At 43.9% G+C, this 25,470-nt stretch overlaps 1 protein-coding gene across 1 annotated transcript in view; it reads right to left on the bottom strand.

The window, feature by feature from the left end:
• The window catches only part of SPAG5 (sperm associated antigen 5), a 99,677-nt gene that overhangs the window by 9,863 nt on the left and 64,344 nt on the right, over positions 1-25,470 (bottom strand). Inside the window, exons 18-24 of the mRNA XM_068270157.1 lie at positions 25,160-25,262; positions 22,097-22,177; positions 20,190-20,316; positions 19,909-20,041; positions 6,640-6,720; positions 2,709-2,852; positions 2,317-2,391 (exon numbers count right to left, since the gene is read on the bottom strand). Coding sequence (XP_068126258.1) covers positions 2,317-2,391; positions 2,709-2,852; positions 6,640-6,720; positions 19,909-20,041; positions 20,190-20,316; positions 22,097-22,177; positions 25,160-25,262 — 744 coding nt within the window. The remainder of the gene's footprint in view (positions 1-2,316; positions 2,392-2,708; positions 2,853-6,639; positions 6,721-19,908; positions 20,042-20,189; positions 20,317-22,096; positions 22,178-25,159; positions 25,263-25,470) is intronic.

Raw genomic sequence — 25,470 nt, 5'->3', positions numbered from 1 at the left:
CTGAACTCTTGCACAGGACAGAAGGAAAACAGAGAAATCCACCCTGTATGTATTTAGAGAGTTTAACCTTTCTAATTCCCCCACATTTGTGTCTAATCACAAGTTTGAATCTGATCTCTCCAGTGTCACATGACTGCCACAGCAGATCAGCTCATTTGAGAGCATAGGAGGTTAACAAGATGTCTGCTTCCATGAATCAGGAAGTAGACACACTGCAGATTTGTTGCAGGATTTGTATCAACTGTAAGGGCCAGTGCACAACCGCTAGCAGATCAGCAAAACGCTAGAGGTTTTTGAAGCAGATTTTCAGAGGGATGTTTTTAGGCATGTTTAGAGAGATTTTCTAAACATGCCTAGCGGTTTTTTGTGTAGCAGATTTCATATATTGTTATAGTGAAGCTGTTACTGAACAGCTTCTATAACAAAACAGTTTAGAAAACCACTCTAGCGTTTTTCAGAGCCTTTTTCCACTTTTCTATACTTTAACATTGAAGCAGAAACGCCTCAGAAATTAAAAAAAAAAAAAAAAAATATGCTGCAGCCCGAGTTTCCGTTTGTGAAAAAAACGAACCACTCTGGTGTGCACCATCCCATTGAAATACATTACACAAGCGGTTTTCAAACGGATAACGTTTTTATAAACGCTCACAAACCGCTCTGGTGTGCACCAGCCCTAACAGTTTTTTTTTTTTTTTAGTTTAAGGCCAGAAACCCACTGGGAGCGCTTTTGTAAGCGTGAGTGATTTGAAAAAGCTCTTGCTAATGCAATGCTATGGGGGGATTTTTATAAATTCACATCACTCAAGTGGGATCACACCCATAGCATTACATTAGCTAGAGCTTTTCAAATCACAAAGCGCTCAGAAAAGCTCTCTTAGTGGGTTTCTAGCCTAAAGGTTATTATGCTGTTGCGTAACTTTTAGAACAGAGAGGACGTTCTGAGTTCAGGTCCGCTTTAAGTGGTTATATGCTTAACCACCTGAGCGGTATGGACGAGCTCGGCTCGTCCATACCGCCGCAGGGGATCGCATGGCCGCAGGTGGGGTTTTTTTTTTTCTCTAAAAATTGTATATATATATATATATATATATATATATATATATATATATATATATATATATATATATATATATATATATATAAATAAAACATACATATTACATGTGTCCAGGCCGATCGCCGCCAGCACCCTCTGATCCCCCCCGATCGCCGCCCTTATACATATCTCCCCCCGGAACCCACGATGGCGCAGCCTCTCCAATAGCCTCCAGGCGTCGCTATGGGGAGGAGCGGTACTGCGCTTGACGTCGTGACGTCATGTCCGATCATTGCCATAGCGACGACAGAAGCTGTTCGGGGAAGTTGCAGTTCTCGCGGGATCGCGGCTAGGTAAATATAGCCAGCAGCGATCGGGGGAATCAGAGCGGTGCCGGGGGACTTGGGGCACGTGTAGCTAGCCTAGTAATAGCTACACTAGTAATAGCTACACTATTTACAACACATTTAAAACAAAAATTCCCCTCCCGCGGACGCATGTCCGCAAACATTGACCGCCAGGGAGGTTAATATAAGGCTACGTTTCCAATGTAGCGTAAAATTTTCACCTGCAAAAAAAGCTTGGAGAAAATTTGCATTAGTTAAATATAACTAGGGCTCTGGAGTCAGTACAAAAATCACCTGACTCCAACTCAGACTTCTCAGTTTCTGAAACCACCAACTCCGACTCCAGCTATCCAAAATGTCTCAGACTCTGACTCCTCGACTTCTTAGTCTAATACTTACCAGAACTAAGGATTTGGTACAAAACGAATCAGACTCTGACTCCTAACTCCGACAGTTTATGAAATCACCGACTTCAGGTACCCAAAATTGCTCAGACTCCTCAACTCCAACTCCACAGCCCTGAATATAACATAATCTGCCTAGTAACAGCTTAGTCTTGACTGCTGACAAGTTCCTGTAACCATGGATCTAATGCGATTTTTTGCGCAAACAACGTGAAAATTTGCGTTGCCTATACAAACCATCGTATGCGAATCGTACACTATGTCCGAAAAATGATGCAGGACCTCTGATTTTTCCACGTGTACGTAAATTTGCATTCAATGGAAACTGCTCCATTCACTACCATTACTTGCCAAATCAATTCGAATTTTCTCAGAGAAAAATTGGACACAAAACGCACAGGTGGAAACCTAGCCTAACATTTTGCTTCAGATGTAGAATTTAGAACTATTCTGCACTCACTGGTACAGATCACAAACATTGCGCCTTGCTTTAAAAAAAAAAAAAAAGTTTGGAAAAGAGAGTGCTTACATGTCTCATTAGTCTCTGGATAGCTTCAGACTTTGAATACTCTGTATCTGCAAGCTTCATGCTCAATGCAGTGAGCTGGGGAAAAAAAATAATACAGACTTTAGGAATAAAATACACTGACACACAAACACACACACTTTCTTCAGTAATGGATGCAGTATGTTATTGAATGAACAATGTGCACTGATCTGCTCATATACATCAATAGGAATGGTTTCAGCTCTGCATCTGTGTTTTCAATCCCCACACCCTAACTTTCCTGTTACCAGCATTAGTTCCATAGCACAAAAACTGCTTGGAGTGTGAATCAAATATTTTTAAATATAGGAAAACCTGACAGTATAATCTCTACAGACCTGTATTCTATTCATGCTAGAACCAGAAAAACTCACATCTTTCTGTAGCATCAGCTTCTCTTCAATCCAGTTCCTTGCTGCATCGCTGGTGTTCTGTGCCAGGGCAGATTTCACAACTTCCACCTCAGTCTCTTGCAGCTTCAATGACAACTTCAAAGAGGCGTTTTCCTGAATAATGGCCTGATTAAAACAAAAAAATTTAATTATTGATGTAAAAATTGTCATCAGGTCCTGGGGCCGGCTACTGCAGGAGATTGCGCGCGCATCTCCTGCTTTGAGCTGTGCTGTGCGGCCTTGCAGCTTGGCCTTAAAGCTGCAGTGGCCAGTTAAACAAAAAATAGCCTGGTCTTTAAGGGGGGGGGGGGGGGGGTTAGCACTGTGGCCCTGAAGTGGTTAAAAGTGAAACTAATGAGAGGAGGGTCAAAAGAGTCTATGGGCAATTATCTAGGAACCCAGCATTGCTATAGATCCACAGCACGATAGTCACACCAGATTAGAGTGCCTGAACATGATGGTCGCTTTCTGTACCAGCCCTGGACAAAATGATCTGCACCAACCAATTTAATCATCCACATGGACAGATTCCGGAAAGGTTTCCTCCACTCATTTGAGCTACATAAATATTTTGGTTTATTGGTAAAATATTAGTCAGGATATTTAGCGGAATTTTGCTTACTGGTACTTAATTCTGTTGATTCTTAGTCTGCATATACAGTAGATCTGAGTATAGCATAACTGACAAGGTTGCATATTGTCTCCTTATTTAACTTGTATGTCGAATATATAATGTGAAAACCTGGTTTGGATGAGTCGCATGCTGGAAATAAAATATTGGGCATTAAAGCCGTCCTGAACTTACACAAGAGAGATGGAAAACCGCCCAGTTTGTGTTTATAGAGAACAGCCTATCTAGTTCTCCCTTCTCAGCAAGTAAGGAGCCCATGTAATTTTATCTTCCACCTGTCTGCTTAATTGAGAGCGAATATGTAAACACAGTAAGTTAACCATTTCTGTGCTCCCAGCAACAAACCACACTGCTGCATCTCTGAGGAGCTCTATAAGCTGTAACAAGGAAATATTTTTTTTTCTTTAAAAAAGGTTACTATACTGTTGCTTATTTTTTAAAGCAGAGAAAAAAGTTCTGAGTTCAGGCCCGCTTTAAAGTGACTCTGTAACAAAAATTACAACGTTTTTTCTACCATCCTACAAGTTCCTAAACCTATTCTAATGTGTTGTGGCTTACTGCAGCACTTTATACTATGACAGTCTCTGTAATAAATCAATGTATCTTTCCCCTGTCAGACTTGTCGGCCTGTGTCTGGAAGGCTGCCAACTCTTCCGTGCAGATCTGTTCCTCTATGCACACTCCAGTGTGTGTGTTATTTACATAAGCCAGCAGCTTCTCTGATATCTTATCAGTGATAGAAGAGAGCTGGATAAAAATCCTAGGCTGTGAAAGGAGCTGGAAGGTCACATACTGAGGAATTAACCACATAGGCAGAGCTGTCTGCAGGAAGCCTGTCACTTCAGTGGGTGAGAGCTGAAGGGGTCAGAAGGTAAACACACACAAGTGATCTCTAGAGGTTCAGAAGTAAGGCTGTATACAGCCTGCTTGTGTATGGATGTATTTTCTATGTGTGGACATACTGTTTATCAACCTACTTCCTGTTTTGGTGGCCATTTTGTTTGTTTATAAACAAACTTTTTAAAACGGTTTTTAACTACTTTTAATGTGGCGGGGAGCGGCGAAATTGTGACAGAGGGTAATAGGAGATGTCCCCTAACACACTGGTATGTTTACTTTTGTGCGATTTTAACAATACAGATTCTCTTTAACAATTTGAGATATGCTGATGATATCTCTGATGGCTGAAACTGAGGAAGAATTGAAGGAAACCTGAGAGGCGAAAAGGGGGGGGGGGGGGGGGGGAATTTATACATACCACAGGCTTCCTCCAGTCCTCTTCAGGCCATAAGCTCCCACGCCGTCCTTCCGGGCCACCTTGATCTTACGCTAGCCGGCCAGGTAAATCCACAAGTTGGCCCATGTGCAGCCCGGCCATGCGCAAGTCCCCCATCACAGTTATGCGCCTGTGCAGTAGTACCAACAACTGCCAACAACAAGAGCACGACAGATGTGCACGCGGTCGGATTGTGCTTGCGTCAAGTGAAGCTGACCTGTGGATTTACCGGGCCAGCTAGCAGAGGATCAAGGCGGCCTGGGAGGACAGCAAAGGAGCCAATGGCTTGAAGGGGGCTGGAGGAAGCCCCAGGTACACAACAATTTTTATTTCCCCATCTCAGATACACTTTAAATAGCCTAGTCAATGTCAAGCATGGAAGCGCCAAAGCTGGTTTACTGCTTAACATCAAGAAAACTAAAAAGTCATGTCATCTGCTCCAATAAACCATCTGCACATAGAAGGAGAAAGAAGCAACACATTTCTTCTTCCTGGGATTGAAGATCTCTGCAGATAGTAACTGCAGCCTTGTGATGCTTGTTGCTTGGAAGGGAAGTGATGGCAAGTTTAGACAAGATACTAAAGGAGAGAGATATCACTTTACTAACAAAGATCAGGCTAGTTAGAGCCATGATCTTCCCAGTAGTGACATATGGCTGTGAAAGTTTGACTATAAATAAGGTCATGCATAGCATAGAAACATTTATGCTTTTGAATTGTGGGTGTGGAGAAAGCTACTGGGAGTTCCCTGGACTGCTAGAAGATCTAACCAATCAATACTTAAATAAATAAGGTCAGAGTGTTCACTACAAGGGCTGATACTACTGTATTATTAAATCTCAAATACTTTGGTCACATAATGAGAAGACCTGATTCTTTGGAAAAATCCTTGATGGCAAGCAAGGAAGAGGACAACAAAGGCTAAGATGGATAGACCGCATATGTGAAGCTATGAATATGCCTATGCAACAGCTGAAAGAAGCCGAATATGAATGGAGGATGGTGAAGGCAGCAGTGAAGAGGCAACATCACTGGTGCTTCTGATGTGTCGTACTACACAGGCTGTGAAAATGATGTCGGAGTGCTTTTGATGTACTTTGATTCCCAGCTTTATCACATCACTATTGCTTCAGTTGAGAGAAACAAGCTTTCTTCTATAGAGAGGAAATTTCTACCAGATATGGCTGGTAGCATCTTGGGAGGATGGCAGGAATTAGTAGTTATGGGAAAAGGGCTCCATATCATAGTTTTCCCTACAACAGTAGAGGACCAGATGTGTCTGTTCAGCACCCGCAGGATGACAGACTTACTACAGCACAAAGTTAAAGCTACCTACGTACAGTTCTTGCTAAGCCTTTCTAGACCAGAACAGCAAAACAAACAAACAAACAAACAAACAAACAAACAATCTGTTAGCTATGCATGCTTAAAATCAGATTTGTGAACAGTAGTTTTGTCCAAGTCTGTTGATATGGATAGTAAACTAGTTAATGTGTCTTCAAGAGCAGGGCTGTGGAGTCGGTACTAAAATCTTCGACTCCAACTCAGACTCCTCAGTTTATGAAACCACGACTTCAACACCAAGTACCCAAAACGGCCCAGACTCAGACTCCTTAGTCTATTACTTAACAGGGCTGTGGATTTTGTACAAAAATTATCCGACTCCAACTCCCGACTCCTCAGTTCTTGAAACCACGACTCCAACTCCAAGTGCCCAAAATTGCCCTGGCTCCAACTCCGACTCCACAGCCCTGTTCAAGAGTAACCCAGACAGTGTGGCCGATTTATCAAGACAGCAAAAAAGGAAAACGAGAGCCAAGTGGGGAAGCCGCCAAGCAGAGTCTAAATCAGAAGCTGAGATCAGACTGATAGCTACATTACAATCCACATTTCTGCAACTTTCTGCCTGTATTGATAAATCAGGAATCTCTGACTTGGGGGCAACATTCCTACATGAAAAACAAAGAAGGTAATGGGTATAAAGGAGGAATAGTGACAGTCCTTACCTCGGTATCGTTTATCTTAGTCAGCTGCTGCAGGATCTTCTGCTCATGCTGGTGCAGGAGCTCCTGAAGCTCTCGGATGTACTGTTGGTGGACAAGCAGACTTGTGTAAGCACAGAATAGAATTCACCTCGTTACATAACTAATTAGCAGGTGCTCTCCACTAACACATCTTCAAGTTTTGAAGACACAGTGGAAAGTATTTTTCCCCACGCCAACTTATATTATTGGAATAAACGTTTTACTGCATCTAATTAAATTTTTTCCTTTCAACAATATTTTTATTAATCGAACCAGCGTTGCTGCACCAATGGATTAGATGTGCAGAGACCACCCCTGGAGTCACAGGGAAATATCAGCTGTCATCAAAGGTCCGCACCATCCAATATTCAAGTTTCTTTATTTATAGCTCTTATTAAAAAGACACAAATAAACAGGTCTGCATAATAACGCACAGGCGTTTCGATGTCTCTTCCTCAAATCATTGCAGAGTCTGACAATCCATTACACATCACACACATCTTGTATAGGTCTCAAGAGGACCTGATGGAAGACTTACAATTTGCATATTCATGAGTGAGATCTACCAATCACAAAGCTATTATGTGAATTTGATCGCAAATTTAGATAAATTTCATAACAACGTATCAATCATAATTAAAATCAATTCCAATTTCCAATTCGAACATGAATTCACATTTCAAACATTTTAAAACACCCTCCAATGTCTCACTTATTGTTTCTCTGGCTCAAAGAAAACAATTACCATACTGTGGGACACCCAACCAATCACCTGTAAGCCTACAACGTCCGCTTGAAAAATACGCGGATACGCAATGCACGTACGCATAGAATATGCCGACAACGTCCGCCTAAAGACTTCTACGCATCACATCCGTATATACGTACGCATTGGTCATAGCCAATCGCGATCATGCCTACAACGTCCGCATAAAGACTATTGACACGACACACCCGTACATATGTGTGCGTCCAGTCACAAAAGCGCCTAAAACGTCCGCAAAATGACATACGCGGAGCAAAAGCGTACTCAAAGTGTAAAAATTGCAAAAAAGGGATGCATTGATTGTAAGGTGTCCCCACAGATGGCAACAACCTCCCAAATAGACCTCCATCTATTCAACTTGAGATAAATTATATAATAAGTTTGCAAATATCGTACTCACGATTTAAACCTTTAGGTTCCAAGGTATCAAGTCTTTTTATCCAAAAATACTCCCTTTTTAGCAATTCCTTAAGTCTGTCACCTCCCCTCAGTGGCAGCACCCCTTCCAAAACCTGCACCCTTAATCGAGACACATTGGCCTCAATTCACTAAGCTTATCTCCTGCATTTCTATAGTTATCACCATGGTGATAAGGCATGTAGTATTCAGGAAACATTTTACCTCAGGCAATCTGTCAGGAGGTAAGTTTTCTCTTGCCTCATCTCCAGCATGATCTTAGTGAATTGAGGCCATTGTGTCCAAATTTACAAAAATGTTCAGAAACAGTCAGCTCTTGATTCTTAGTCCTAATACTAGATTTATGCGAAGCAATTCTGTCCCTAAGGCACTGGGTGGTTTGACCCACATATCCAGTGCCACAGGGACATTTCAGCAAATAGACCACATATTTCGACTCACATGTAAAATACCCATTAATTTTGAATTTCGACCCTCTACTCGGATGTGTGACTGTGTCCCCTTTGACAATGTGACTACATAGGTGACAGGAAAAAGTACCCTTCCTGGTAGTCACCCGTGCAATCTCAGTACCAATGTCACCCTTAACCATCCTATCCCTCAAAGATGGTGCTCTTTTGAAGGACAAGAGTGGATGCACATGAAATTCACGTACAATGGGCAATCCTTGTTTTAAAATCGACCAGTGTTTGTTAACTATAGCACCTATTTTTTCTGACAATACATTGTATGTTGTGACTAGTGGAATTCTATCCCTAATCTCTGCCCTTTCACTTCTGAATGTAGTTTTTTGGACTCCAAATCTTCCTTTGCAAGCTCTCATGTCAAAATCTTTTTCCAAACACATCGCTGGGTAGCCCCTAGCCAGAAATGTATATCATCTCTTTCAACCTTATTTCTTTCATCTCCGGATTACTTACAATCTTTTCAACTCTCTGGAGTTGACCCTTAGGAATGAAATGGGTGTGGCTACCAGGAAGGGTAATTTTCCCTGTCTTGGATGCCACCTATGTAGTCACATTGTCAAAGGGGACGCATTCACACATCCGAGTAGAGGGTCGAAATTCAAAATTAATGGGTATTTTACATGTGAGTCGAAATATGTGGTCTATTTGCTGAAATGTCCCTGTGGCACTGGATATGTGGGTCAAACCACCCAGTGCCTCAGGGACAGAATTGCTTCGCATAAATCTAGTATTAGGACTAAGAATCAAGAGCTGACTGTTTCTGAACATTTTTGTAAATTTGGACACAATGTGTCTCAATTAAAGTGAGTGTTTACCATTTAAAAAATAAAAAAGTCGGATACTCACCTAAGGAGAGGGAAGGCTCGGTCCTAATGAGCCTTCCCTCTCCTCCCGGTGCCCGGTCCCGCGCAGGATCCCCCGTGGCAGCCACTTCCGCATGCCGAAGGGAGCTTTCGGAAGCCTTCGGTAGCACTCGGGCTCCCGAAGACGGGCTGCTCCATACTACGCATGCGCGAGCGCCCTCTATGACACACTCGCACGTGCGTAGCATGGAGCGGCCCGTCTTCGGAAGCCCGAGTGCTCCCGATGACCTCTGAAGTCCCTGCGGCGGCGGACGCGAACGGGGGAGCCAGCACAGCACCAAGGGCATCGGGAGAGGAGAGGGAAGGCTCATTAGGACCGAGCCTTCTCTCTCCTTAGGTGAGTATCTGACTTTTTTATTTTTAATGTGGTACCCATTGGCTTTAAGGGTGCAGGTTTTGGAAAGGGTGCCGCCACTGAGGAGGGGAGGTGACAGACTTAAGGAATTGCTAAAAAGGGAGTATTTTTGGATAAAAAGACTTGATACCTTGGAACCTAAAGGTTTAAATCATGAATACGATATTTGCAAACTTATTATATAATTTATCTCAAGCTGAATAGATGGAGGTCTATTTGGGAGGTTGTTGCCATCTGTGGGGACACCTTACAATCAATGCATCCCTTTTTTGCAATTTTTACACTTTGAGTACGCTTTTGCTGCTTCAATAAAGCAGTCCCCGTATTTTTAAGGTCAGATATACATATCTGATTGTGACTGTATATCTGATGTGTACACAGGAATCTCTTATATATACTAAATAACATCTATGCTGTAAGAATAAAGCCTGATGTGTAGCTGTGTCACTAATAGAGATGGTCAACGAGATGGAAATAATTCTGCATTGATGCTGATTTATGCAAATGTATGCACTCCCTTTGCTGATGAAATCAAATAATTTGATATGTTGTTAAAATTTGGTTTGGTGACTACAAATTAAAGGGTAACTGAGACGGATGAAAAGTTAAGTTTTATACATACCTGGGGCTTCCTCCAGCCCCCTTCAGGCTAATCAGTGCCTCGCTGTCCTCCACCACCCGGATCTTCTGCTATGAGTCCTGGTAATTCAGCCAGTCAGCGCTGTCCGGCCGCATGCCGCTCCCACAGCCAGGAACATTCTGCACCTGCGCAATAGTGCTGCACAGGTGTAGTATGCTCCTGGCGGCGGAGTGTGTGCATGCGCACTACGCCTGACTGGCTCAAGTACCTGGACTCATAGCAGAAGATCCAGGTGGTGGAGGAGGACAACGAGGGACTGAATTTCCTGAAGGCGGCTGGAGGAAGCCCCAGGTATGTATAAAACTTTAATTTCATCTGTCTCAGGTTTACTTTGTTACACAGTAGTACTATACTCTACATATGCACTCCCCACAGAGCTGCAGGGAATCCACTGAGAATGCTGTGCACATTGAACACAGAGGTGTTGTCTGTTTACAATCTCCTCATTCCCCTGCAGAGTACCTGCACATCATTCTTACATGTACCCACACTTACATTGCCTAGGGCCTGATAGATGTTCTTTGTTCCGGTTTGTATCTTTTACAAGTACTCTTACCAAGGACTAGTTTTAGTCTAAAGGGAATAAATATAGTAGTCTACATATCCTTCTCACTTCAGTTGTCTTGTAAAATTCCTAAGCGTTGGCAGTTAAGAGACGAATTTCATGTTACATACTTTTAATCAACAAAATTGTAATATGCAAATTAGAGGAGTCGGAGTCGAGGAGTCGGAGGAATCCTAAACTGAGGAGTCGGAGGATTTTTGGACCGACTCCACAGCCGTGTGTGTGTGTTGGGGGGGGGGGGTAAGGGGAAAATGAGTTGAACTTACCTGGGGCTTCTAATGGACCCCCACAGACGTCCTGTGCCTGCGCAGCCACTCACAGATGCTCCGGTCCCTGCCTTTGGTTCACTTCTGGAATTTCAGACTTTAAAGTCTGAAAACCACTGCGCCTGCGTTGCCGTGTCCTCGCTCCTGCTGATGTCACCAGGAGCGTACTGCGCAGGCACAGACCATACGGGGACTGCGCAGTACGCTCCTGGTGACATCAGCGGGAGTGATGACGCGGCAACGCAGGCGCAGTGGTTTTCAGACTTTAAAGTCTGAAATTCCAGAAGTGAACCGGAGGCGGGGCCGGAGCATCGTGAGTGGCTGCGCGGGCACAAGATGTCTGCGGGGGACCATTAGAAGCCTTGGGCAAGTTCAACTCATTTTCTCCCGACCCCCCTACAGTATTCCTTTAAGGAAAGGTGGAATTACACTTTAAGCTAACTAGAGATAGTTAAAGTAAACCTGCAAGCGAAAACAGTGCCACTGGGGGGATACTAACATCAGGAGTGGGTTGGGGGGGGGGGGGGGAGGCGGGGAGAGAGCATGTGGATCCTAATGAGACTTCCATAACCCCCTCTGCCAGCCGGATCCTGCACTGGCAGTCCGGAGCAGAAGCCGGCAACAATAGCCAAGCACAATAGGGATCAGCTATTTCCGCCACAGCCAGAGTGGAGAGCCTCTACTATGACGACAAGAAGATCTTCAGGGGGTCCCAGTGCTGGATCCCCTCTGTTGTGGAGGATGGGGGAAGCCTCTTTAGAATTCGAAGCGAATAACCCTCCAGGGGCACTTTTTCCCCTTACAGGTTTGCTTTAACCTACCTGCCGGTAACCCCGACCTGAGCTCGGGGTAGGAAAAAGTAGCTGTGATCAATAAACCTGAGTTCAGGTCGGTGAAGAGAATTCACAGCTTTTCTGTGTGTTTAGGAGTTCTGCGCGCAATCGGTGCTGCGCAGCGGGACGCGCACGTGTCAGGGGATGAGCAGCACAAACCAAATTTTATGCAATACTATGCAAAGCATGCACACAGCACTGGAGAACCCCAATCTCCATAAGAAATATATAAATACAGAGGGGCTGCAGCACACAAGAGGAAAACAGTGTCTATATATTTCTTATGGAGATTGGGGTTCTCCAGTGCTGCGTGCATGCTTTGCATAGTATTGCATAAAATTTGGTTTGTGCTGCTCATCCCCTGACATATATTATTTTCCCCTGTGAGCGCGCATAACCACGCCCACCTCTAGCACAGTTAAGCATATAAATGAGCGGAGGCCATAGTTCAGTTAGTAGCTAGTAGAAGGTGAGGGGTTTTTAATTTAATTTCTACCATTTAGTTGACCCTTGGGCTTTTGGCATGGTTCCCACTAAAACTGATAAAAACTAGCATTTTGCCTGGTTAGAGTAGGACTCACCAGATCGGGGACAATTTGGCACAGTTGGTGAGCTTAAACGTGTTAAAACGTAACCAAGAGCCCCAGTCACTGCTTTTCTGTTGTGTACTGCAGCGTGTGTGTGCGTGTGTGCTGCAGCGTGAGGGCCCTTTTCCACCAGCGCGTTTGCGCTGGCTGAATCGCAAAACCGCAAACCGCTAGCGATTTTACAATCGCTACGGTTTGCTTTTTAACATAGGAATCGCGGTAGGTAATTTCCACTACCGCGATTCGTTTTTTACTTGATCGCGATCGCGCCGCGACTTTTGCCGCGATTTTGCTATGCAGTGCATAGCATAGCAAAATCGCGGCCGCGAACGTCGGGGAATCGCCGCTAATTGCGATTCAGCAATCGCTAGCGTTCAGCGTGACCGCTAGCGATTGCTAGTGGAAAAGGGCCCTGAGTGTGTGCTGCAGCGTGTGTGCGCTGCAGCGTGTGTGTGTGTGTGTGTGTGTGTGCTGCAGCGTGTGTGTGTGCTGCAGCGTGTGTGTGTGCACTGCAGCGTGTGTGTGTGTATGTGTGTGTGTGTGTGTGCTGCAGCATGTGTGTGTTTGTGTGTATGTGTGTATGTGTGTGTGTGTTGCAGCGTGTGTACCAAGAGTCACCTCTGCTGCGGAGGAGAAGTTATCAGAGTAACCAGCCTCAGAAATCGCAGGTTAACAGTAGGGATGATCGGAAAGAGCAAATTCCGTTCCGCCGGAATTCGCGGATTCCGCCAGCGCTGAATTCCGTCGCTATGAAAATTCTGCCGGATTTTTGCGAAATTCAGCGGAATTCTGGCGGAAAAATTAAAGTAATCGCAAATGGAACCTTGTTTATGCTGTATGGTAGCCCATAGACCCTATTAACTGTTCCCTTAGTCCTTTTTTTCCCTCTCTTCTAGTCTTCCAGGGAATTGTAGGATTTCAAAAGCCAGCTTACATACCTTGGCCGGGAATCGAACCCAGGTCTAGTGCTTGGTAGGCAGCTCTCTTCACCACTATACCACCGCCAACACTACATGCTGAAGCCAGCCTAGCATGTACCATTATGATATATCCAAGAGAAAAATGAGCTTGCTTAGGGATTTGTAGGATTTCAAAAGCCAACTCGTATACATTGGCCAGGAATTGAACCCAGGCCTACCGCTCTGTAGGCTGCTATCCTAACCATTATACCACCAACACAACACACTACAATGCTACATGCTGAAGCCAGCCTAGCATGTACCATTGTGATATATCCAAGAGAAAAAATGAGCTTGCTTAGAGAATTGTAGGATTTCAAAAGCCAGCTTACATACATTGGCCGGGAATCAACCCCAAGTCTAGTGCTTGGTAGGCTGCTATCCTAACCATTATACCACCAACACTACAAGCTGAAACTTCTTGGAGCAGACTTACTTCCTCCCTCCAAAAGACACACATACATCCCCATAAAACCATTCAACAGCAACTGCGTGCATTGGGGGAGAAGATGGCTAAACGGTTGGAGGAGATTTTAAACTAGGATCTGGGGGGAGGCGGGAGGATAAAGTCTCAATACATAGACAAGATGAGGTAAAAAGACAGTGGGAACCTATCATTATGGAGGGTGGAGAGGGGGGTGGGGACAGTGTAAAGATTGAGGTTGGTAAAAATTCAAGTAGCCAATTTCATGTAAACAAAATTGGTAAATGTGGTGGTAAAAATATAAAGTGCATGCTAACCAATGCTCGGAGCCTTGCAAATAAAATAGACGAACTAGAGTTCATTCTGAATGACAAAGGCTATGACATTGTGGGAATAACCGAGACATGGATGGATGAAAGCCATGACTGGATAGCTAATTTAAAAGGATACAATGTGTTTAGGAGGGATAGAACAGGGAAAAAAGGTGGAGGGGTTTGTCTCTTTGTTAAGAATTCTCTTACAGCTGTCCTCAACGATGAGATGGAGGAAGATTGCGAAGATGTGGAGTCCGTTTGGGTAAATATTCATGGTGGAAATAAAAGTTGCCAATTGCTTATTGGGGTATGCTACAGGCCACCTCTTATTAATGAAGCTGCAGAACTGCGATTACTACAGCAGATTGAAAAAGCTGCAGGTAAAAATGAGGTCATAATTATGGGCGACTTCAACTTTCCAGACATTGACTGGAGTATTGAGGCTACCCATTCTGGTAAAAGCAGCAGATTTCTGGCAGCACTACAGGACAATTACTTGACTCAAATGGTAACTGAACCAACTAGGGGGAATGCGTTACTGGATCTGATCATTTCTAATAGACCAGATAATGTATCAAATGTGCAGGTTCAAGAACATTTGGGAAATAGTGATCACAACATGATAACGTTTGAGCTGGTGACTGATAGGCCACGGGGCAGCGGGACTACTAAAACTATGAACTTTAGAAAAGCAAAGTTCACTCAAATTAGGCAGGCACTAAGTTTGGTGAACTGGGATAATGTACTACAAGGGGAAGACACTGAAGGGAAATGGCAAGCTTTTAAACTTATACTCAATCAATACTGTAGTATGTATATCCCATATGGAAACAAAATGTCTAGGAATAAAAAAAGGCCTCTATGGATGAATAGAAAGGTTAAAGATAAAATGAAGAGGAAAAAGAATGCCTATAAGGTCTTAAAACAGGAGGGGACAGAGGCTGCACTAAGCAATTATAAGGAGTGCAATAAAAATTGTAAAAAAGAAATTAGGCAGGCAAAGATTGAAGCTGAAAAACAAAATCGCTAAGGATATCAAATCTAACCCAAAAAAGTTTTACAAGTACATTAACTCTAAAAAAAGAAAGGTTGACTGTATAGGACTCCTAAAGGATGAGGATGGGAACTCAATGGTGGATGACCAAGGTAAGGCAGAGTTATTAAATGCCTTCTTTGCTTCTGTCTTCACAAAAGAAACAGCACTGTTGCAAACTACAGAGGCGGAAGAGTCAATCTTCTAACTGTAATATTAAATACTTAACGCAGGAAGAAGTGAAGGCAAGACTAAATAAATTAAAAATAGACAAGGCACCTGGCCCGGATGGCATGCATCCTCGGGTCCTAAGGGAATTAAGTTCAGTTATAGATAAACCCCTTTATCTTATCTTTTGTGACTCTCTTGCAACTGGCAGAGTCCCAGTGGATTGGCGTACAGCCCACGTTTTCCCATTATTTAAGAAGGGCAAAAAATCTGATCCAGGAAATTATAGACCTGTAAGTTTAACATCAGTTGTATGCAAACTATTTGAGGGGTTACTAAGAGATACTATACATGACTTCATAGTAGAAAATAATCTTATTTCTCAGCATCAACATGGGTTTACTAAAGACAGGTCCTGTTTGACTAACATGCTCAGCTTTTATGAGGTAGTGAATGCTAATATGGATATTGGGAATGCTGTAGATGTGATATACTTGGACTTTGCAAAGGCCTTCGACACTGTTCCCCACAAAAGTCTGGTGCAAAAGTTGAGGATGCAAGGACTGGGGAAGAGTCTGTGTTCATGGATAGGGAACTGGCTAATGGACAGAAAACAAAGAGTTGTGGTCAATGGATCATACTCAAAATGGGAGACTGTTAGCAGTGGGGTCCCACAGGGGTCTGTTCTGGGTCCAGTGCTCTTCAATTTATTTATTAATGACCTAGTAGATGCAGTAGTGAGCAATGTTGCTATTTTTGCAGATGATACAAAATTGTGCAGAATCATTAACTCTCAGGAAGATAGTGTCATATTGCAACAGGATCTGGATAGGATGGCTATATGGGCACATACATGGCAGATGAAATTCAATGTTGACAAATGTAAGGTCATGCATTTTGGACGTACTAATGGTCTAGCACCATACAAAATAAATGGGATACAGTTGGGGACATCAAACTTGGAGAAGGACTTAGGAGTACTCATTGACAACAAGTTAAATAATCGTACTCAATGCCAAGCAGCTGCAGCTAAAGCTAACAAAATTTTGGGATGCATTAAAAGGGAAATAAAAACTCGAGATGCTAGCATAATATTGCCCCTGTTTAACTCTCTAGTAAGGCCACATCTGGAATATGGAATTCAGTTCTGGGCACCACATTACAAAAAAGATATTGCAGTTTTAGAGCAGGTGCAGAGACGAGCAACAAAATTGATGCGTGGGATGGAAGGTCTCACTTATCGAGAAAGGTTAGATAAACTGGGTTTATTTAGTCTAGAGAAAAGACGCCTTAGAGGGGATCTAATTAACATGTATAAATACATCAGAGGGCAATATAATACCTTGGCGGATGAGCTTTTTGTCCCTAGGCCTTCTCAAAGGACTAGAGGACATGATCTGCGCATGGAGGAAAAATGTTTTAGCCATTTATTTAGGAAAGGGTTCTTTACAGTAAGAGTGATTAAGATGTGGAATGCATTGCCACAGGAAGTCGTTATGGCAAACTCTATACCTGCATTTAAAGGGGGCTTAGATGCTTTCCTTGCGTTGAAAGACATCCATGGCTACAATTACTAGGTAATGCCTAATGATGTTGATCCAGGGATTTTATCTGATTGCCATCTGGAGTCGGGAAGGAATTTTTCCCTTTAGGGGCTAATTGGACCATGCCTTGTAAGGGTTTTTTCGCCTTCCTCTGGATCAACAGGGATATGTGAGGGAGCAGGCTGGTGTTGTACTTTATACTGGTTGAACTCGATGGACGTATGTCTTTTTTCAACCAAAATAACTATGTAACTATGTCTATGTGGTACACAGTCTCTGTGGCACAATTGGTTAGCGCATTTGGCTGTTAACTGCAAGGTTGGTGGTTCAAGCCCACCCAGGCATGGCCTTGCCTTGTGTGTTCAACAGTTGTCCGAAGAGAACCTGAGCCATGTAGATTTATCTCTATCTCTCGTAGGGATGGTCACCGCTTTCCGTGGAATTGTATTTTCTGCAATTTTAGGCGGAAATTGGTCATTCCGTTCCGTTTGGTCGGAACGGAATTGCTTTTTCAATCCGGCGGAATTCCGAAATTGCCTGTGAAATTCTGCCGGTATTCGTTGATGGTTTTAAGCTGAAAATTCAGTTCAATGGCATCAAGTCCTAGAGAGAGAGCTCATTTTTCTCTTGGGTATATCACAATGGTACATGCTAGGCTGGCTTCAGCATGTAGCATTGTAGTGTGTTGTGTTGGTGGTATAATGGTTAGGATAGCAGCCTACCAAGCACTAGACCAGCTGTGGCTGGATGGTGTAATGGTTAAGGGCTCTGCCTCTGACACAGGCGACCTGGGTTCGAATCTCGGCTCTGCCTGTTCAGTAAGCCAGCACCTATTCAGTAGGAGACCTTAGGCAAGTCTCCCTAACACTGCTACTGCCTATAGAGCGCGTCCTAGTGGCTGCAGCTCTGGCGCTTTGAGTCCGCCAGGAGAAAGCACGATATAAATGTTATTTGTCTTGTCTTGTCTAGACCTGGGTTCGATTCCTGGCCAATGTATGTAAGCTGGCTTTTTAAATCCTACAATTCCCTAAGCAAGCTCATTTTTCTCTTGGATATATCACAATGGTACATGCTAGGCTGGCTTCAGCATGTAGCATTGTAGTGTGTTGTGTTGGTGGTATAATGGTTAGGATAGCAGCCTACAGAGCGGTAGGCCTGGGTTCAATTCCTGGCCAATGTATGAGAGTTGGCTTTTGACATCCTACAAATCCCTAAGCAAGCTCATTTTTCTCTTGGATATATCATAATGGTGCATGCTAGGCTGGCTTCAGCATGTAGTGTTGGTGGTGGTATAGTGGTAAAGAGAGCTGCCTACCAAGCACTAGACCTGGATTCGATTCCCGGCCAAGGTATGTAAGCTGGCTTTTGAAATCCTACAATTCCCTGAAAGAAGAGACCCTCCTACCTCCGGGAGGAAGAGAGGAAGGGAGGAGGGAGGAAGGGAGTCTGTCGAGTAGAAATTCTTCATATTAGGCAGAAATTAGTTCGGTGGGGAAAAAAATTTGAATTCCGTAAAATTCAACAGAATTTCATATTGTTCCGCAGAAATTCCGCCATAGTTATATAGCAATTCCGTTCCGTTGCAACGGAACCATCAAATTCCGGCCGGAATCACGGATTTTTAATTCTGCGGAATCCAGCGACCATCCCTAGTTAACAGCAGCTCAGATTAGAGAACAGGTCAATGCCACACAGAGTTCTAGCAGCAGACATCTCTAGAACAACTGTTAAGAGGAGACTGTGTGAATCAGGCCTTCATGGTAGAATATCTGCTAGGAAACCACTGCTAAGGACAGGCAACAAGCAGAAGAGACTTGTTTGTGATAAAGAACACAAGGAATGGACATTAGACCAGAGGAAATCTGTTCTTTGGTCTGATGAGTCCAAATTTGAGATTTTTGGTTCCAACCACTGTGTCTTTGTGCGATGCAGAAAAGGTGAACGGATGGTCTCTACATGCCTGGTTCCCACCGTGAAGCATGGAGGAGGTGGTGTGATGGTGCTTAGCTGGTGACACTGTTGGGGATTTTTTTTTTTTTAAATTGAAGGCATACTGAACCAGCATGGCTACCACAGCATCTTGCAGCGGCATGCTATTCCATCCGGTTTGCGTTTAGTTGGACCATCATTTATTTTTCAACAGGACAATGACCCCAAACACACCTCCAGGCTGTGTAAGGGCTATTTGACCAGGAAGTAGAGTGATGGGGTGCTGCGCCAGATGACCTGGCCTCCACAGTCACCAGACCTGAACCCAATCGAGATTGTTTGGGGTGAGCTGGACCGCAGAGTGAAGGCAAAAGGGCCAACAAGTGCTAAGCATCTCTGGGAACTCCTTCAAGACTGTTAGAAGACCATTTCAGGTGACTACCTCTTGAAGCTCATCAAGAGAATGCCAAGAGTGTGCAAAGCACTAATCAAAAAGGTGGCTACTTTGAAGAACCTAGAATATGACATTTTCAGTTGTTTCACACTTTTTGATTATGTACTATATACTTCCACATGTGTTAATTCATAGTTTGGATGCCTTCAGTGTGAATCTACAATGCTCATAGTAATGAAAATAAAGAAAAAACTCTTTGAATGAGAAGGTATGTCTAAACTTTTGGTCTGTAATGTATGTATGTATGTATGTATGTATGTATGTATGTATGTATGTATGTATGTATGTATGTATGTATGTATGTATGTATGTATGGTCTGTATGTATATATCCCCCTTGATCTCTTCCCGTGTCACCTGACTGCCATGGCAAATCTCATTTGAAAGCACAGGATGTCAACAATGGAGCCATTTGGTTCCCAACTGCTTCTGAGCTAAGTGCTTCTGCCTTACTGTTACCGAATTTTGCATGGATTTTGACTGCTCTCTGCCTGCCTTATTTGTACAGTTTCACAATTTTTCAGTTTATTCATAAATGTAATTAATTCAAATGTGTTCTAGTCTTATTTATACGCAGAATGTCTACCAGGCTTTTATTCTGACATATTTTGGCGAGTTATGACTTAACAATTGGAGGTCTAAAATTCTTACAATGGCTGCAGTGTTACCTTTTCTGTACTTGTCAGTTTCTCATCCAGTGTAGAATTTCTTCTGTTCAGCCTGTCCGCCTCTTCCTGCAGGTCCCGCACATCAGATTTATACTGGAACCTTTCGTTCCGTAATGCTTCCTTCAAGGATGACCTTTAAAAAACAAAGGCAGAATTTTATTTCCATGGGTCTTCAGAGACAGAGGGATTGAGAGAAAGCAGCAGATAAGCTGGGAGAGTAAAGAGATGTGAGACCTTCCACCATCTATATCAGGCCAGACAAGGGTCAACACTTCACTCACATGTCCATCTTCAAGTCTTCAATAACCTCTTGCTTTGCGTCTAAAGCGTGTGACGAAGCAGTGACAACGTCTGAAACAACACCACTCAGCTCCTGGAGCATGCCTGCTAAATTTACTTCTGGGGTACCTGGCAAGAAAAAGGTTTTTAACATTGCATGAAACATACAAATGAATGCAAACAGCATTTATTTTCTGTGGTAAGGTTTAAAAAAAAAAAAAAAAAAAAAAAAAGTGATCACCCTTAAAGCTCACCACAGGCAAAAAATGATGAGAGGTGCAGGACAATCCAATTGCCTACACAACATCTGGTTCATTGGCCCTGCTGCAGGCATAGTTGGCCACCATAGTGACTGTGTAAGAAACATGGAGGAAGCAGCTGCGGGCAGTCTGGCGTCCTCCGCAGCTGCCTCCATTCCGCTGCCCAATATGTCACCCGTGCCTCCGACGTCTAGCACGCCGAGGACGGGTTTGTCAGCCGCATATAGGGTTGCATTGTCACGTGCGCACAGACAGGACCTTTATGCGGGGAGGAGGCGCGTCAGCTGACCAGAGGGTCGGCTGACGTCAGAGGAGACGTTCGCCGCTCCTCATTGGCTCAGAGGAGTGGGCGTGCCAATTGGGTCTCCTCTGCTTAAGCCTCTCGGCTTCACTTGCAAACTGTCTGCTGTTGCGAATGCTACGTGTTAGCGCTCAGACCTTAGATAGATGCAGTGTGCTTTGATCCGGGAGGAAACCGGGGATTTCACACAAGACTAGGATTTATTATTGGTATTGATATATTGCTCGATATCCTGTGTTTGACTCTGCCTCTCTTCGGACTTCCCTTTCGCTTAACGACTCTGTACTTTAGCCCATCTGATCCTGTTGCTAACTCTGCCTGAAATATCTCTATCCTCTTGCCTGCCAATTTTGTACTGTATCTTCCTGTCTGTTGCCGACCCGATCTGTCTGACTACTCCACTCACCAGTGAGCCCTAGTCACTGGTGAGGTTCAATTCTGATAGTACCCACCAGCTCCTCTGGTGAGGGCTCCTGTACTGATAGTACCCACCAGCTCCCTCTGGTGAAGGCTTCTGTACAGATAGTACTCACCAGCTCCTCTGGTGAGGGCTTCTGTACTGATAGTACTCACCAGCTCCTCTGGTGAGGGCTTCTGTACTGATAGTACTCACCAGCTCCTCTGGTGAGGGCTTCTGTACTGATAGAACCCACCAACTCCTCTGGTGAGGTATTGCCAGCTATCAAGTACTACTGTTGCACCAAGCACTATACATTGTATACCTCCTGTGTGTGGCTACACCTGTTACACCATCTGTATTTGTTGTCACGGCAGCTTCTGATATACCAGCATTATAGGAGATTCTGCAGATCACCTAATAATCGAATTCTGCCTCTTGCTGACACAGATCGTTACAGTCTGATAACTGTATTTTTTGTGTGAAGATACAGTCTCTTTCTATAAGCTAAAAACATGTATACAGGGCCAGATTTCTGGAAAGGCCACAAAGGCCCAGGTCTTGGATGGCTGCACCCCAAGGTGCCACCTGGTTATGAAAAAGAGGTTGAGAGACTATATATATATGAAAGAGGAGGCTACAAATGGGGAGCAACACCTGAAAAAGGGAAGTTAATGTCCATGCAAGCTGTTCATGAAAGAGAGGGGCTGCTGTACATCAATACACATGGAAGAGAGGGCTGCACATGGAATGGGAGAGGCGCTGCTGCACAAGGAAGGGGAGTCACAACACATTTGGCTTAGGGGCAAAAAAAAGTATAAGTCCGGCCTTGCATGTATGTGATCCAGACTCATTGAAAGAAGTGGGGTTACCCATGAAATGCATTTTGATGCTGAAAAGCTTCCCATGGACAGGTAGAATGTCTAGATATGGCCACACAGGACGACATACCTGCAGATGGGTTTGCTGGCTGTACAACTGTAAAAGCGCTTTTTTCACTCCAAATACTGTCTGTTCTCCAATTTTCAGACTCTAGAGGGGGTAAAAAAAAAAAAAAAAATACATAACGGAGTCTATGAAAATAAAAGCACAAATAGCCTGGGGCACAGATACATTAATGTCTCCTCTCAGGGACGCACCACAATCTTATTTCAACACAAAGCATGATAAGTCAATAACTGCCTACATTAATATATCATAGCAACAGAAGAGGCGGAGATGTGTGTGCTGGAGTGAGCCTGTCTGATTGGTGATGGGGTTTTGGGATTCACCACATTAAAGCAGTTTCCTAAAAAGACTCGGGAATTCACTGGTGCTGCTCTCTTTAAAGAGAACCCGAGGTGGGTTTGAAGAATATTATCTGCATACAGAGGATGGATCTGCCTATACAGCCCAGCCTCTGTTGCTATCCCAAACCCCCCTAAGGTCCCCCTGCACTCTGCAATCCCTCATAAATCACAGCCATGCTGCTGACAAACAGCTTGTCAGAGCTGGCTGTGTTTATCTCTATAGTGTCAGTCTGCTGCTCTCCCCGCCTCCTGCAGAACTCCAGTCCCCGCCTGCATCCCTTCCCTCCCTGCTGATTGGAGGGAAGAGACGGGGCAGGGACTGGAGCTATGCAGGAGGCGGGGGAGCAGCTGAGACTGACACTACAGATGTAAACACAGCCTCACAGCATGGCTGTGATTTATGAGGAATTACAGAGTGTAGGGGGACCTTAGTGGGGTTTGGGATAGCAACAGAAGCTGTGCTGTATAGGCAGATCCAGCCTCTGTATGCAGATAACATTCTTTAAACACACCTCGGGTTCTCTTTAAACAAGGATAGGTTGTGCAAATGCTGAAAGGCAAAAGCAACAGAGAGCGCCCTTGGGTGTATTGCCCTTTATTTACACATTGATACGCTTTAAGAATTACATATACAAGATATAACAATTATTTAGACTTCTCAGCTCAGCTGAGGGAAATCCTTCTGCCTCCACCATCAGCCGTGGCAAGCGGGATAGTGCAATCGTATGAGCACCTGAAGTCAGTGGCGTAGCTAAGGAGCCGTGGGTCCCGGTGCAGGTTTTACATGGGGCCCCCCCAAGAACTTTATACATAGCAATTGATACAGCGCACCAAAACTTGCCAAGGACAACCACAGTGTCAGAGGTGCAAGAAGGGGATGGGGAACAGTGTGTTAAGGATTACTACTATTCAAAGCATCTATAGAAGTGATTATTACCAGCACAGGACCAATAGAGAGCTAATACTGTGATAGAGGGTGGACCCTTCGGGGCCCCTCTGGCCCAAGGGCCGCGGTGCGGTCGCTACCTCTGCACCCCCTATTGCTACGCCCCTGCCTGAAGTACTGACCTGAGGAAGACGATGTGTGTCAAAACGTTTTGTCCGACTAAGGTTCACAAAGCTGGCTACCTACACAAGACAGACTTCACTCCAGGCGGTGATACGATTGCACTATCCCATTGGTCATGGCCGATTGTGGAGGCCCTCCACTGAGCAGAAAAGCCCAAATACGTTTTGTATCCAATGTGTGCGATTTTTAAAGAGCACCTGAGGTGGGTTTGTGACATCAATATTAGGACACAGAGGCACATTCTGCATACAATCACCATCCTCTGTGTCCTTACAGTGTGCCCCCAGGCTCCACCCATGCTCTGCTGTCCCCCATTATAAAAACCGCCAGGCTAGCGACACCAGATTGTCGCTAGTCTGCTGTTTACCTTCTGGCTGCCACTCACCGCCGCTCCCCCACCTCCTGTATAGCATGGCTCCCCACCTGCGTCCCTTCCCTTCCCGCCTCCGTAAGCTTCCTCCAATTGGCTTACAGAACCTGGCCAAAGTCAAACTATTTCATCCTCATTCTCCAGCCGAAACAAGTACCGTAATAACACGCTGCATTTATTGCCGTGAAAAGTTTGTTTTAACAAGTTTCCACTTGATGGCGGATACAAGCAAAGGATTCCAATTTTGGCAACTGACAAAGACAAAAGGATAAAAATGGCCCAGCAGATATTCCCCAATCACATAAATGAAAAATACGTGACTGCATAATAATAATAATAATACCGTAATACATTTTTTTAAAAATATTAATAAATAAAATAAAAAAGCTACACATCAGTACCTGCTATATTAAAATGTTTACTAAAGGCCTTGCCCAAATATACATGCATCAAAGGCCACATTAGTCAGTAGGGATTGTCACTGAAGTGCAAATACATTTCAGAGGCTTGAGAATTATACTAATGATACAGAATTATGCAAATATAAAATGTAAATGGAAGCATTAGATGGGTCAGTTTTCAAGCTGCATAGATTTGCAGTAACATAGGCAAATGATTCCAAGTTGATGCAGAACCATGCAAATCTCAAGCCAAGCGGAAAGTTAACACTAATCAAAACATTTTTACAAAAAAAAAAGCCTTTAGATGTCCGTAGCATTTGTATGCGTAAACACAGAAATGCCTATAGACGTCTGCAGCAGTTTAAGGGGTTAAAGCTCATTTAAGAATTCTCTTTCCTGTCCCCCTCTGAGAGGATAATTTTCACCCCTTCCTAAAAGACATCTCAGAAGTCACCTTTTCCAGCACTGAACTCAAACACGCAGTCATGTGACCATCCTCCACAAGCAGATGGCAAGGCTCCCTCTCTGCACTTCCCAGAAACATGGCTGTCAATATGCTGCCACCATTTACAGGTCACACACTCCCACCAGTGGCCAAAGGATGGCCGATAGTAGGATGAAGTGTGGTTATTGCAAGTCATGTTAGGTGTAACCAGGATATTAACCAGTCAACGCTTTGCTGTTTTACAAGGAGAGAACATCTGGGCACTTAATGAGCTTTCTGAAGGTATATTTCGAATTAAAGGACAGTGAGCGACAGGTGAAGTCCTGCTGAACAGAATGAGTGAGAAAATGCAAAGGAAATACTTCCAGAGGTCTCAATCTTTTAAAAAAAAAAAAAAAAAAAAAAAAAAAAAAAAAATAGATGATGTCAAAAGGTCTAACCTGCGGTCCTTAGGATTGTTGTTTGATCCGAGTCTTCTCTAAATGTACTGGAAAGTGCAAGACTCCCTCCAGGGGTGCGTGGTTCACAGAGAGACACTTTTACCTTTAAATTAAAGTGTGACAACATTCATCATTAACCAGTTCAGGGCCACAGGCTTACACCCCCCCTAGTGACCAGGCAATTTTTTTTTACAATTCAGCACACTGCAGCTTTAACAGTGTGCTGCACGGCCATACAAGTTAACATTCAAATGAATCTCCCCTGCTTTATTGCCCAACAACAGAGCTTTTTGTTGGTGGGTTCCCAACAG

This window comes from Hyperolius riggenbachi, chromosome 2 (genome assembly GCF_040937935.1).
Source record: "Hyperolius riggenbachi isolate aHypRig1 chromosome 2, aHypRig1.pri, whole genome shotgun sequence".
Taxonomy (NCBI): domain Eukaryota; kingdom Metazoa; phylum Chordata; class Amphibia; order Anura; family Hyperoliidae; genus Hyperolius; species Hyperolius riggenbachi.
The sequence above is the reverse complement of the archived record's forward strand: the minus strand, read 5'-3'. Positions and strand labels throughout refer to the sequence as shown.